We start from the raw sequence: 16117 nt of genomic DNA, 5'->3' as shown, positions 1-16117 counted from the left end.
TTTTTGGTATAGAATCAAGAATCTTCCAAAACGCGAGAATATTAGAATCATCCAAGGTGTGAAAATAATCAGAGGAGGGGCTGAATCTGTGAGAAATTAATTCGGAGAGGAAATAATTTTGAGTGTAGAATGATCTAATTTTTAGATGATGAGAAAGCAACAGTTATAATACTCACATGCTTATTCACAGAAAGGTACAAAACAGCATTAACTATTTTATAATTCCCACATTCTATACATCAAGGTGGCAAAAGCTGAAGGCATTTCCTCAAAGAGCTCCACATTGTACACTGAAAGGAGAGAATTCATGGGATACCTGGTTCCTGGGCAGTGCAACACTATCACCCCCTCTCACTAGTGGACGAATCCATCCTTAGCAGGTATGTAGGTATACTGCATTCACATGGACAGTAATTCGATGTCAGTATGGATAAATGTCGTGAGTTAACTGACTTAGAAAGAGGGATGACAGTGGGTGCCCAACGCATGGGTCACTCTATCGCGGAGGTGGTACAGAAATTGCACTATCCCAGTTTGACAGTATCATGAGTGTATCAGGAATATGCCATTTCCGAAATAACATCTTATTGTGGACGGAGAAAGGTGGTGGATGAACATGGCCGTCGACGTCTATCTCGCACTGTTTCAGCCAACTGGAGAGCAATATTGACACAAATCATAGCTGACTTCAACAAGGAAGGTGCCAGAAACATCTCCACCAAGACCATCAAGCAATCATTAGCCACAATAGGTTATGGGAGTCGCCGACCCACCAGGTCCCATTGCTAACACTATGACAAGACTATACCTCAACTGAACGAAAGAACACTGGCGGACCTTGAATGATTGGAGACAGTATCCTGGTCCGATGTCTCATTTCCAGTTATTTCAAGCAGACAGGAGGGTGCATATCTGGCGGAAACTGCACGAAGCTATGCACCCATCATGTCAACAAGGAACTGTTGGACAGTCGGTAATGGTCTGGGGGATGTTCAATTGTCACACATGGGACCTCTGGTATGTCTAGACACATCTCTAAATGGTTACATGTCCAATCATCCTTGCAGACCATCTGTATCCCTTCATGGTCATCATGCACCCACAGGGCAATAGACTCTTCCAGCAGGACAATGTGCCTGCACCCACAGGGCAATAGACTCTTCCAGCAGGACAATGTGCCCCCCCCCACAGAGCAGTGATGACTAAAAAATGGTTCGAAAAGCATTCCACAGATTTTACCACCATGGAATGGCCTCCCCATTCACTGGACACGAACCATATGGAGCAGCTTTGGGATGCTGTGAAAAAGTCCATTCAAGCTTTGGATCCTCCACCCAAGAACGCGACAAAATTATGGACAGCGGTGCAGCAAGCATGAATGGAAATACTTTCGTGAACTAGTGGACTCAATGCTTCGCCATGTGACAGCCCTTATCCAGGCGAAAGGTGGACCTACCTGTTCCTAGGTAGGTATCCCATGATTTCTGTCCACTCAGTGTATAAGGCAATGGTCAGGCCACATCTTGAGTACTGCATACAGGTCTGGAGGCTTCATTTTAGGAAGGATGTACAGCTGATGGAAAGAGTTCAGAGAAGAGCAACGAGATTCCCCAAGGGTTGCTCTAACCAAGACAGGCTTAGGTCCTGCAAATTGCAGCATCTGGAGACTAGGCACCTAGGAAGTGTTCTGACTGAGGTATAAGCCCTTGAATGGTTTTAGCAAGCTCAATGCTGATAGGATCCTTCCTCTTGCTCAGGAGGCATAAATTCAAATTGAGGAAAGACAGTTGTAGAATAGATGTGCGAAAATTTGCCTTCAGCCAGCAGGTGGTTAATTGCTGGAACAAACTTCCATCTGCCGTTGTGGAAGTTGATAGCTTAGATAAATTCAAGGGAGAACTGGATAAACTTCTTGGAGTGGATGAATAAATGAAATGGGAAAGTTTTTTTTTTTTTTTTTTATTTGGCTGATGCTGTATAAGCTTGCTCTCTCTTGCATTATATGCCTCTGCTAATGCTAATAAAAAAAAAGAACAATCGAAAGAGGGGAATATGGATTACACATGCTAAAACCAAACTTCTGAATATAAAATGTTTTCAAATGAATATATGAATTTATTTATGTCAGCTTTTAATTTTAAAGCCAGACTTGGAGCCTCCAATCCCAATTTTACATATTCACTGCTTCTTGAATGAAAACATGCAACTTCAGATTTAATCCAATTAGAGGAGAACCACTCTAGTTTTAGAACTTTTTCTTCCAATTTGAGAATTAAAACCAGTTATTTTTGTCAAACAACCTTCACCAGGGGTTAATTAATTCAGTCACAGCAAGAATAAAGCCCAAAAATGTTTCTTCCCCTTTCCAATCCTGTTGTTTTCAATCCTGGGTCAAACCATCATTGGAAAGCCAGCAGCAAAAGTGTTACATTAAATTGGGTAGGAAACCATACACTGAGTGATCAATGAATTATGACCACCCCTATGAAAACTGAATGCGACCCGCTCGGCGTAAAAGACTTGCCTGGTTCAAAGAGCATTCAAGTTGGACGTTAGATGACTGGAAGGTGTGCTGGTTGGATGAGTCACGTCATTTACTCCACATAGTGGATGGTCGTGTACGGATTTGGCATCAACAGCTTGAGGCTCTTCATCCATGGTATCAAAAGTACAGGCCGGTGGAGGCAGTTGTATGGTGTAGGGCATGTTTCACTGACACTAACTTGGACCCCTGGTGCATGTGCAATAATGCATCACTGGTCTCTGCTACCGTCAAATGCTTGCTGACTGTGTACACGGTTATGTTACACTTTTCCCCGAAAAGCAATGGTGTCTTCCAAGATGACAATGCACCAAGCCATTGCAGGAATGGTTTGAGGAACACAGCTCTGACTTCTAGCATATTGATTGGACTCAAACTCCACCGAACTCAAACTCACTATGGAAAGGCATATCAGGCGTCTGAATACACCAATCACCTCCATTCCTGCAGTGCTGACCGCATTACACACAGCTTTGTTGGCCATACCTCCTGAACACTTCTGACATCTTGTTGAATCAATGCCACATCGGATAGCTGCTGTACTGAGGGCAAAAAGGAGGACCTACAAAGTATTAGGTAGGTGGTCATAATTCAGTGATCACTCAGTGTATGTCTATACTTTCAGAGAATTAAAATGTTCACTAACCCATATGGCACCTTCATAAATTTTATTATCATGTACATAAGCCAGGCTTGTATGGAACATTATGTATAACAACTTCTGCACATGAACGAGACGCTAGTATGGGATCTGTAATGTGATGGTAAGACAAATCAAATAATTTATCAAACATCAATTTATGTAGTTAATTCATTTATGGATGGGAATACCCATGACGATTACTTGTTTTCATCAGGAAACCTGATATTTTAAATCCTGATAGTGATGTGAAATATCCATATGTCAGAATACATTAACAAACTAACAACACATTTCCTAGAATTCCAGTGGTCAAATGAACCTCAAAGGCTCTTTTATGGCAAACATGTGACACTATGGCATACCATTTCCAGTCACAGGTTCCACTAGTCCCTACTTTGAGATATACATACTGTTACTGCAATCCAGGATCATTATAACAACATTGTAATCTGATTGATGTATTAAAATGATTTTACTGTTCAGAGAACCTAAGGTTTTGGACAATGCTTTCAAGAGGATGGTACAACATCCCATATGGGATGGTCATAGAGTGATTCTGAACTTACTGCAGCACCATTCCAGGAACTGTCTCATTTCAAGAGGAATTAACTCACTTGGCTATTTACCTCCCTCATTTAATCTACCAACATTGAAATGGTTTGTGCCCAGAGTATTTATAAAGATATGTAAAAATGTCTGTTCATTCAGCCTTTCCGTTTCACCTATCTCTTTACCAAAGAGGACCTAATAAAGGTTTGAAAGAACCATATGAAAGTGGCAATAGGTTTCCATGTTTTAGTCAGCAATTCATAACAAGTTACTTGGTGTCCCTGATTGAGAAGGTCTCTATCTCTAGGCTTGTCCAAAGTATATTTAGCTGGATATAAAGTTTATGACAACAGCACACATTTGTGCATTTTTTATTCATTGTCATTTGGAGAAAATTTTCATGATCCCACACCAAGAACTCTGCAATGTCTTCAGGAAAGTAAAGGATATTTTACACAACATACCAGCAGAGACTTGGAAAAATAGTTTTAAACTGCAATACAGGAATAGAATATTGCCTTGAACTTGAAGGCTCTCACCTTGAACAAATCCTGTTATAAAATATAGTGTATTGTAATCAAAAGGACCACATAAATAAAATACCACATTCATGATAGTTATTAAAAAACTTTAATAACAATTTATTCAATTATAACACAGCTGTGCAAACATTTCATATTAAATTTTTTGACTAGCCACCAACACAATGATAACTGTAATTTCTTTTCTTTTTTTGTAACATCCATTTCTATCTTTAGGTGCTGAATGCATCAATGAATAGATATTACCCCACAAATATTATTTTCTTGGTGCTATGAACAACAACGAACAACAGAGTACAGGTAGGAAGGCTGTCATATTTAGAAGAACCCTGAGCTGCACAAGTTGAATCAGGCAAGCTCTGTCATGGTATACATAACTGACATTCTTCTACTTTTCTAATTTGTTCCCTTCTACTATGTAGAAGGTAACAAATTTAATAAATGTTCTGCTGATATTTCAAGATGGCCACAAGTCAGAAGAGTTCACAAGGTAGAGACAACAGAATTACCATATTTTGTGGTATCACATGGATAACTCTGTACTTGCAGTACTATCCAGCAGCACTATACAAGATGTGATCAAAAAGTCCAGGGACTGACTTGCTTTCTTGACACTGCAGTGTACTAGCAAGTTGCCTTGATGCAACATGTTTTGCGACTCATCTAGATAGAGTAACACATGAATAACTGTAATCTGCGGCAGTCTGAATTAGCACATGACAAATAGAAGGTGTTCTTTATGTTTTTCCACATTTTAAAATAATGTTATTTTTTACTGAGCAGTGAATTTTTATCAAATTTTGTTTAAAATTAAGGAAAAGTGCAATAGAAACCTATGAATTATTAAAAACAGCTTTTGCAGAAAATGCTATTTATATGACATAAAATTCAAATACTTTTCAGTAGTTTGCAAATGTTAAAGACCATTGTCGTTCTGGCTACCATCCAACTTTAAAAATCAATAATTCAAATCACTTGTGATCTAATCAAAAGTTAGATATTTAACTATCTGCAAAGTTTCTAGTGAAATTGGTATTTCTTATGGTACATGTCAATCAATTTTAACAAAAGATTTGGGAATGAAACATGTTTCAACAAGTTTGTGCCTCATGTCTTTACTGATGATAATAGATGTGTCACATTCTCGCATGTCAGGAGCTTTCTCAACGTGCTATTGTAGACCTACACTCTGTTTCTTCCGTTATTATTGGTGAAGAATCATGGGTGTATAGTTATGAAACAATGGCCTATTCCTCTCAATGATAGAATCTTCCTTTTCTAAGGCCCAAAATAGTAAGACAATCTCAATCAAAAGGCACAGATCATGCCTTTCACATTTTTGGCTAACAAAGTACTGTACTGCACTTCATGATTTATCCCACATGGTCAAGCATTGAACCACTTATACTATAAACAATTATATAGTGACTGTGGGATGCTGTATAGAGAAAACAGCCAGAAAAGTGGATTTTGGGGAATTGGCACTTGCATCATGACAATGTCTCTGTACACCCATTGCTTTCCACTCAAGAACTTTTTGTAAAGAACACTCCATTACTGTGGTTCCCTATCTGCCATACTCACTAGATTTTGCTTCCCACGGTGTGTGTGTGTGTGTGTGTGTCCCAAGCTTGAAGTCCCTTCAAAGATCACAGATTTACAATGAAATTATTCAGAGCACTACATATGAAATATTAGCAATTCCAAAAGAAGCCTACCAAGAATGCTTCCAGAAGTGTTTGAAACAGTGTATATAGTATCCTACTTTGAAGGAGATCCATCCAAATAGCTGGTAAGCCTCAATTCCCTAAATATTAGATGTCCCAGGACATTTTAATCACATCTTGTATAGTTCTCTTTTCACCATTTCAATGGTGTCACTTCCTACAGAAGCAATCAAAATGCAATGTATAACTTTGAAGTGGACTTTTTTTTTTTTTTTTTTTAATTATGTGCATCCTTATAGGTTTAACGAGTTTTATTTCAATTAAGTTTATAGGTTCATGATTTTAATGTTCAATGATCATGGTTCCTAAACAGGTAAGCACATAATGATTCATTCTGAAATGAGAACTTCCTAATATTATTATAAGGGAGTGCCATTTATAATCATATCAACTGAAAAAAAAAAAAAAAAAAAAAAAAAATTATAACAGTGGAACAAAGCAAACAACAACATGAATTTAAAATCAATGATTTAAAAAAATATATATCCATTGCTTCTTTTATCAGATACACAGTTTATGAATATTAACATGTTAGTAACAATAATAATAATAACATTCATTATCTATTTTTTTTTTTTTTACTAATAATACTGTTAGTACTTTTATTTTTATTTAATTAGTGCTTTTAATTTTATTCAAACTTACTTGTGGTGGTTCAAAATTAGGTCTCCACCAGTTTCCAACTGTATCCTCAATGAGCCACTCTTGTTTAACACCATCCTGTCGACCTAAGGTCTGAACAATTTCAAATGTTAGTTCATGAATGCATTCTAAGGTGACTATCTTAAATTAAAATAACATTGTAAGAGGTAAATTAATTTAGACCAGCAGTTCAACCTTTTTTGACTCACGAACCCCTTTCAACATAATATTTTTAATGCGAACCACTAAGCTTACATTCTCTGAAGTTGTATAATAGTCATGAATATTTATTATAAAATATTTCCAGTACTACGTTTTTATAATCTATAAATTGCATAATATAAAATTATTTACCAGTCTGACACGTGACTGAATGGTGCAATACATATCGGCACCTTCGCACCCAATCTCTCCTACTAACATCCTGTTGTGCATGCTCGCTATGTAAGGGCGCATATCCCAAACCACAATTAAATATAAATTTTGAACCAAAGCACATAAATTAATATTAAACTATTTTGCCTAATCTAAGCAAAAATATGCCTATGTCAATCTAAGCAGATGCCATTACAGAATTTTTAGTGCGAACCCCTTGGGGTTTGCAAACCACCAGTTTGGAACTGCTGATTTAGAGTAACAGTAACATCAGTACAAATTCAATTTTGAAAGGTTCCAGTAAAGGAAAATAAAAATTTATTAAATAGTAATAGTATTTGCCACATTGCCACATAGTGCAAGGAAGCCACAGGCATTTACTGACGGGGGGGGGGGGGGTAACGTTAGATAGGACACTATGGGCATTCCTAGCTGCCTATTTACACTGTTCAGAAAACTTCATATCTGCCCATATTGTAACTGCCAGATCCCTTTCTTCCTCCACTGTTTTTAATTCCATCCCACCAGTGTATAATTTATTTAGGGGTTGCTATTCACCAAGTGTAAGGCCTTGCATTTAGCAGCATTAAAACATGGCAGCCACTTCTCTGACTATCTCTGCAGTCTGTTCAAGTCATCCTGAAGGCATGCTGCTTGGCACTGATCATTAATGGCTGCCAATCTTTACATCATCTATAAATTTTGACATCATGCCTTCTATCCTTTTGCTGTGTCATTTATGAGAATGAGAAACAACGTTGGTCGAAGAAACAATCCAATCTGAAGAATATCCATTAATCATAACCCTCTGCCTTTTGCCCTTCAGCCACCTAGCAATCCATCTTAGAATCTTAACAGTAATCCCAACCTGTTCAAGCTTATACACTAACCTCTCATGAGAGACCGGGTCAAATGCTTTGCTAAAATCCAAATAAACTATATTGAAATTGTTCCCTAAATCCAGCTAATGAGCAACTGTGTCTAAGTTGAACATGATTTTCCCTTAAAGCCATGTTGTGTGTCCTGCAGAATGTCATATCTATCTAAATGTTCCTGGATTGCACTCTTAATCATTGCCTCTAAGATTTTTCCTACCACTGAAGTCAGACTAACCAGTCTATTAAGGCTGACTTCAGTCATAGATAAGCTGGATCCACGTAACTAGTAGAAACCTGAAGCAAGCTGGAGTTGTGAACATTAAAATCACCAAGAAAAATTACCTCATTGTTAGGAAAGCTAGGCTGCAAAAAGAGTTTCAAAGAAAGGAAGCCAATGTTCTATGCAATCAGTGGAGTTATGGGAATGATTTTAGAGAATGAGGCAGAGAAATGAAACCAGAGAAGATCAAAAAAAAGCAGATTCCAGATGAAGTCTCTGAGAGGGAATATCAGAGTGGATGCAAAGGTACCACCTTTCTTCGCGAAAGGAATTGTAGAGTGAATAGAGTAACTGAGATGAGAAGCAGTTGGGACAACCAATAATTAAGATTCTCTCAGAACTATTAAGTGGTGCTTGGGAGATCATAGGAATTTATGACCCTTATGGAAATGGACATAGTTAAGATTGGAACTGAGAGCATGTAAATTTGTAAAAGGAACGAAGGAGTTGGGAAAGTTAGGTCATTCTACAGATAAGTTTATTCTATTAGTTTGACTATTCATTATGCATTCAGTAGATACAGTAAAAGTTGAGTAAGAACATGTATGAATTAATGAAATATTCAGATACGGTGTACACATGGCAAGAAAATTAGCTCCTTGATATAGTGTGACCTTGACAATGCCCCTCACATATACACTACTCTGGCTCCGTCCAGTCACTAACTCGCAGAATAGAGACAGTGAAATTATACATTAGATGATCCGGAAGCCTCCTAGAGAGTTACCAATATGTTTGGTCTGGTGGACTATCCAGTGGCCAGCCAGAAAAAAAACATTTTTAGAGTTATATCCTCAAAACATAAGGAATATTGCATCTCACCATAATGCCCATCATAAGTAGAAAGACATCACTCATACTGCATGATGGAGAGGATGAGGTTTCAGCTTTGCTCTGGAGACTAAACATGAGTTTCTCCAATAAGCAAAGTGGTGGAATTGCACCAGATGATAAGTCATCTACTATCTATTACTGCCTGGTGACAGATGACAGAGGGATCACATTCTCTGTGCAACGACGTGTCATTCCCTGCCACTGCTATATAAGCTTGATTTCTTGCATCATATGCCATTACTACCACTACTACCTCCAGTATACTAGGTGCAGTGTTTTGTTTCAGGCTCTGCACATGAGTGGTATACCCAGGGTTACTAACAGTCCTGCCACTGTGATATTGCAAGAAAGAATTTGATTGATTGTCACAGAGCAACCATACTTTACCAAAATTCAGTCCACTTGATGCAGAATCCTCATTACACCTTGCTGGACGTAGAGAAACTAAAGAAAATTTGGAAGCAAGGATAAAAACTGTCACGAGAGAGAGGGAGAAGTCAGAGGCACGGCCTTACATAATCTCTATGCTAATGTAAAGGAAACTTACAATTGATATATGGTCTTCTATAACAGTATAGCAATTTTACCACTTGTCACTTGTTTGGAGAGGTCTGGGTTTGAGCCATGTTGTAGTTAGCTACTATAGTTAACCAATCTCAGACAGAGGAGGAGGGTTCCCCTCATGATTATTCTTGGCTTTTCAGCTCACACGATATGCAAGCTAGCCTGTGAACACACAATGGTACAGATATGATACACAATGGTGTAATATGGTTTAAGTTGCTAATGTACTTAAAATCCTGCAACAAACAGAAAAAATAAAATAAAACTTGATATGCCTCAAGACACATGAGCAATTCTCTACCAAATGTAGAGGCTAGTTTCCTGGATACTCATTTGATCAGTCCCTATATTTTACCTGCTCATCTAATTTGGCCTGATGTAGCTGAGTGGTCAGTAGCACGAGTGCAATAGCACACGCTCTTTGAATGGACCAGGGTTCAGGCCCGTGACTGTTAAATACAATTAATATTTGTATTGATTGATTTATTGTAAGATCCACTGACCTGGTGGTTGTGCCGGGGTATAAATAGGAACATTTTTTTTTTTTTTTTTTAAATAGTTAATGCCTACCTGCACTTCATCAAAACAACACAACACAAACTTCTAGAAGGTATCCATTGGCAATATATACCCTTATGTGGTTCATTCTCAATGAGGCAGTGGCACATGAGTCACCAGGTGTGCACATGGTTCAACCAACCCTTACCATACCCAGTGCACTATAGGACACTGTACGTAACAAGTGTCTGCATGCTAGCACTGTGGCCAGATATCAGGAAAACCAGAGCGACTACCTTGGGCATCCACTGTAATACTCTGAACCATGACAGAACTTACAATCACATTTTCCACATTTCCCCCCCCCCCAGTTACACCTGATATGTGGATCACAAATTTTGTACAGAGTCCTATATAAGAGACTAAATAAGACTTGATGCATTGGAATAATGCATCCAAGAAAATCCAAGTGTCTACAGAAATTTCTAATGCTCAGGATGAAGAACAGTAATGCATCAAGTAAAATGGGAAGAGAAACGTATTAAACAGAGGGGAAAAAAAAAAAAAAAAAAAAAAAAACTTTTCTTCAGTGGCTCACATAAATTCTTCTTAAACTTTGTGTGTGTATGGGGGGAGAAAGAGAGAGACATTGCTTGTACAATTTTCTATGATAGATTTACATTGGTAATAAGGCATTAGCTCTCTCTGCAAATGTGAATCTCTTTACAGTAGTATTACCACTATGTCCAATTCATTTGAATGTACATCCTAGCTACTATAAGAATGGATTTTAAATACTGCTCTTGAAATTGTTGTATAGCTTCAAAGTAATCAGTTTCCTGGGTATGAAGCATTCAACAATAAACACAATGTTCTCTGGCCAATTATCTTTTCCAGCATTAAAAGGCCTAGTGTAGCCTCCTGCCTTGTCTCAAAGTGAGAGATTTAAATACAGTGGAACTTCTCTATTACGAACTTCTATTGAACGAATTTCTCTATATTACGAATTTTTTCGCAAAACATTGCACCTTGAAACGAAATTACATGTAAAATTAACCCCATATAATGAAGTGTTAGTCTCTCTATAACGAATTTTTAAAAAAATTAGTAAAGAATTTTTGATTTTCAAGCATTTACTGCTAAACAGATGCTCAAATATACTGCCTCCTTCCTTCCGAAATTGCGCATTAGCATCTGGAATTAAATAATCATCCTTTTAGTGAACACTTGTGGCTCGTAGGAGGGTCTTTGGTTCATTTTTGTTAGTTATTAAACCAAACGGGTTTTCTTAAAAGTGGTCGTAAACTTTACAATAAATAGGGTAGATTTGTAAATTGATGTTGGCTCACGGGAAAACGAAATTCGCTGCGGTAAACCTTTAGCATGCTGCGGCGGCAATTCATAGAATGCTACCATAGTCGGTTTTTAGTAACGCCTACTGAGTGACATTCGCTTCTCACCTTAACTGTATCACGTGACTTTCATGTCAATCATTATATAATATGTCCGTTTTCATCTAACTGGACTCCCAGTAGATGGTTTTCATCAATTTTTTTTTTTTTTTTTTTTTATTTCATTCATCATCAATCACATAGGCTATATGCTCTTGTATTTTTATTTTTATTTTTTTCTGAAAAGTAACATACAGCATACGTTAATCATAAAATTTCTTTTGTGTATTATGAATGAAAGCAGAATAAAAGAAATTCACAAAGTCATATATTTCTTCAAAGGGAGTGATACTGTTGAATTGGCAAGCAAACGTCATTGAGTAGGCGTAACCTGTACTAACAATTCACTATATGGCCAGCGCAGCGAAGTTTGCGGTGTATGTATCGGCAAGAGCTGCAGTCCAGTAAATTTTTACAATTGCGAAAACAATGTCGAAGAGAAAGTGTTTAAGTATTAATGATAAAGCAAAGATTGTTATGATATTGACTAGGGTTTTAAGAAAAAAGATGTTGCAGAGAAATATGGCATACCTGCAAGCAGTTTATCTACAATTTTAAAAAAATCGAGAATCAATTTTAAATGCAATTGAAGGAGGAGCAGACAAGAAGCGAATTAAGTTGTGTATATAAGAAGATGTTGATAAAGCTGTTCTAAAATGGGTGCATATGATACATGAAAAGAATATCCAAATATCGGGCCTAATAAATAAGCAACAAGCTCTGAAATTTGCACAGTCCCTTGGACATACAGAATTTAATGCGAGCACTGGGTGGCTAGATAAATTTAAGAAGCGCCACAGAATTGTGGAAAAGGTTATTTGTGGAAAAAGTGTTAATGTAAGCGAAGAAGATTGCAAGAGTTGGAGGAACAATACCTTAAAGAAGATTTTGGAAGAATATGAGCGTAAGGATGTTTTTAATGCTGACGAAATGGGTTTATTCTTTAAAATGTTTACCGAATAGAACACTTGCTTTTAAGGATGATAAATGTTTTGGCGGAAAGCAAAGAAAGAATCACCGTGCTAGTTGGAGCAAATATGACAGGAAGTGAAAAATTTAGACTTTTAGTCATTGGAATATCAAAAAACCCAAGATGTTTTAGAGGCACAAAATCTTTGGAAATTGACTACACCTTTTAATAAAAAAGCATGGATGACAAGAGATATTTCTGAAGAATGGATATTAAAACTAGACAAGCGTATAACAAAAGAAAAAAGGAAAATCGTGTTGGTAACTGCCAATTGTCTGGCACATCCTGCCAGTATTTCTGCCAAACTTAAAAGTGCAAAGTTGTTTTTACCACCAAACATAACGTCAAAACTCCAGCCAATGGACCAAGGCATTATTAAAAATTTTAAATTTCATTATCGAAAGAGAATAATAATGAAGATTGTCAGTGCGTTATCAGAAAATAGAAACTTGGAGGTTACAATTAACCTTAGAGAGTGCGTCTCTGAAGTGGCAAAAGTTTGGACAAACGATGCCACTGAATACACTATTCAAAATTGTTTTTCGAAAGCGGGATTTGCATTGAATACAGAAGTCAAACAACAACTGGACGAACAAGATGAATTGCCCCTTTCACAACTGAAAAACTTTTGGACATTATTAGAATAGTCTGGAAACATCGAACATGAAATAACACTGGATAGTTATGTTTATGTAGGTCACAGCAGAACATCCAAATTAGCATTAGCATTAGTAGAGGCATATGATGCAAGAAAGCAAGCTTATTCAGCATCAGCCAAAAAAAAAAAAAAAAAAAAAAAAAAACACACACACACCACTCCCATTTCACCCCTCCGTTCGTTCGAAATACCTGTCCAGTTGAGCTTTAAATTTGTTTAGGCTATCAACTTCAACAACAAGTGATGGAAGTCGGTTCCACCAACCAACCACCCGCTGGCCAAAGGCAAATTTCCGCACATCTATCCGACATCCGTCCTTCCTCAATTTGAATTTATGCCCTCTGAGGTGATTATTCTGAGCAAGATGAAGAATCCCATTGGCATTGAGCATGCTCAAACCCTTATACACCTCTATCAGATCACCTCGCCGGTGCCTAGTCTCCAGACTCTGTAATTTGCAAAACTTAAGCCTTTCTTCATAAGAGCAACCCTTTGTTCCATTCACTAATCTTGTTGCCCTTCTCTGTACCCGTTCCAGCAGCTCTACATCCTTCTTGAAATGAGGCCTCCAGACCTGTATACAGTACTCAAGATGTGGCCTAACCACTGCCTTATACAAGGGAATAATCACCTCCTTATCCCTGCTAGAAAAATTCCTGTATATCATTGACAAGACACCATGAGCTACTCTTCGTCTGCACTGCTCAGAGAACTTCATATCTGCCTGCACAATTACCCCCAGGTCCTTTTCATTCTCCACCACTGTCAGTGTAGTACTGCAGAGTTGATATGTTGCTCTGGGGTTACTGTTTCCCATATGTAGTACTTTACATTTGTCAATGTTAAACTTCATTTGCCACCTCTCAGCCCATCTGTTCAACCTTTCCAGATCCTGTTGCAGCAGCATAGCGTCAGTAGTGTCCTTAACAACCCTGCCAACCTTTGTATCATCTGCAAACTTGGACATTAAACTTTATGTCCCATCATCAATATCATTCATAAACACCGAAAACAACAACGGACCCAACACTGAACCCTGAGGAACTCCACTAATAACATTAGTCCACGTTGAGCAGTGTCCATTGATTACCACTCTCTGTCTTCTGCCACTCAACCATCCCCTTATCCATAACAGCAATTTGCCTCCAATGCCACACTGCTCCAATTTGTGTAGCAGTCTTCCATGTGCAACAGTATCAAAAGCCTTTCTAAGATCCAAATATATAATATCAAAGTTATTCCCTGCATCCAGTTCTTTTGTGACTATATCATAATATCCAATCAAATTGGTCAGGCAAGACCTGCCCTTAACAAAACCATGCTGCGTCTGAGCTATAACTGAATTCTTGTCTAGATGATCCTGCAGTGCTTCTTTAACTAGTGCCTCCATTAATTTACCTGGAACAGAAGTTAAACTAACAGGTCTATAATTACTTGTGTCAGCCTTTGATCCTCCTTTGTGAATTGGGGTTACATTTGCACATCTCCAGTCTATGGGTACCTCCCCTGAGTCCAAAGAAGCTCTCATAATTATGGCTAGGGGTTTGCTTACTTACTTCCTTACTTCCTACTTACTTCCTTTGCTGCCTCCTTTAATATAACTGGACAGATCACATCCACCCCAGGTGCCTTTTTTATGTTTATCCTCAACAATCTCTCCTCCACTTTCCTCTCAGTTATTACAAAATCATCCAGCTCACTGCCAATGTTTACTTTACCTACATCATTCTCCTTCCTGAATAACTCCTCATGCATGAATGTAGATGCAAAATACTCGTTTAGATTGTTAGCCACCTGAGCAGGATCCTCAATTGTTGAACCATCAATATCCAGTGGACCAATCTGATTCATCCCTTTCCTTCTTGAGTTTAAATATGTAAAGAACTCTTTTCTGTTTTTCTTTGCATCCTTTGCCAAGGATTTTTCGTAGTCTGCCTTTGCCTGCCTAATCTCCTTTGTGACTTGGTTACAGACCAACTTATATCTATCATAGGCTTCCATGTCACCCATTAATTTGTATGTATCCCATGCATTTTTCTTCTCTGCCACATGTCTCATTAGTTCATCTGACAACCATTTAGGCCTAAACCTTGAACAATATTTCTTAGTTAATGAAGATGAAATACTGCTGAACAGTGTTAGACGTGACCATGATCACGAAGAAATTAACGATGATGCTGAAGACTCATCAGAACACCCCGTAGAAAAGCCAATTCACAAAGAAATGATTAACGCTTTTAAAACGGTTCGTATGGGTCTAGAGTTTTGTGAAAATGTTCGTGATAATGTTTTTAATGCTCTGAATAAATGTGAGGTTTTTCTTTGAGAATCAGACAATTTTTTAATTGTACTGTGGAAACAAAAATTACAGATTTTTTTTTTTAATGTGATACTTACCAGCGAAAATTGTGTAAACGTAATTTAAATAAGTATGTTTTTGAAATAAAATACATTAAAAATAAATGTAGATTCGTTTTCATTTTCTAATTAGATAACGATTTCTAATAAAAAAGATATTCTCTGTACAGTAATACCCCGAAGTTACGCGATAGGTGGGTCCGACGAAAATCGCGTAAGTCGAATTCGCGTAAGTCGGGGTACAACTTTGCATATAAATACATATAAATTTTGCTTAATTGGGACCAAGAACTAACAAAAACACTAGTTTAGAAGAAAAATATTAATAAAATTGCAGTTCTTTATACATATTAATACAAAATATGTATTAAAAAAACAAATGACTTACGTAAAAAAGTTATTTCGATGTCGATGGCTTCATAAAATCTAACAAATTCGTCTGACGATACAGCGCATTCTTTTTTTCACGCAGAATTTCTTCGTAGCAAGCTAATAATTTTTTTATTCCTTGCTTTGTAGCTATAACGCCTTCTTCGTTGGAGTCTATGTTTTCTAAAATTTTTAAGCCCTTTACAATTGAGATCTTTTCAATTTTCAACCTGCCAA

At 37.4% G+C, this 16117-nt stretch overlaps 1 protein-coding gene across 3 annotated transcripts in view; it reads right to left on the bottom strand.

Annotated features, from left to right (window-relative positions):
* The window catches only part of LOC150082546 (cleavage and polyadenylation specificity factor subunit 5-like), a 108452-nt gene that overhangs the window by 60793 nt on the left and 31542 nt on the right, over positions 1 to 16117 (bottom strand). For all 3 annotated transcript variants that reach the window (XM_090378685.1, XM_090378684.1, XM_090378683.1), the window contains exon 4: positions 6649 to 6738. In XM_090378685.1, the coding sequence (XP_090234811.1) occupies positions 6649 to 6738 (90 nt within the window). The remainder of the gene's footprint in view (positions 1 to 6648; positions 6739 to 16117) is intronic.

The sequence above is a fragment of the Mastigoproctus giganteus genome, chromosome 7 (assembly GCF_048544385.1).
Source record: "Mastigoproctus giganteus isolate SK-2022 chromosome 7, ASM4854438v1, whole genome shotgun sequence".
NCBI lineage: Eukaryota > Metazoa > Arthropoda > Arachnida > Uropygi > Thelyphonidae > Mastigoproctus > Mastigoproctus giganteus.
Note: the sequence above shows the minus strand (reverse complement) of the source record. Positions and strands in the feature narration are given on the sequence as shown.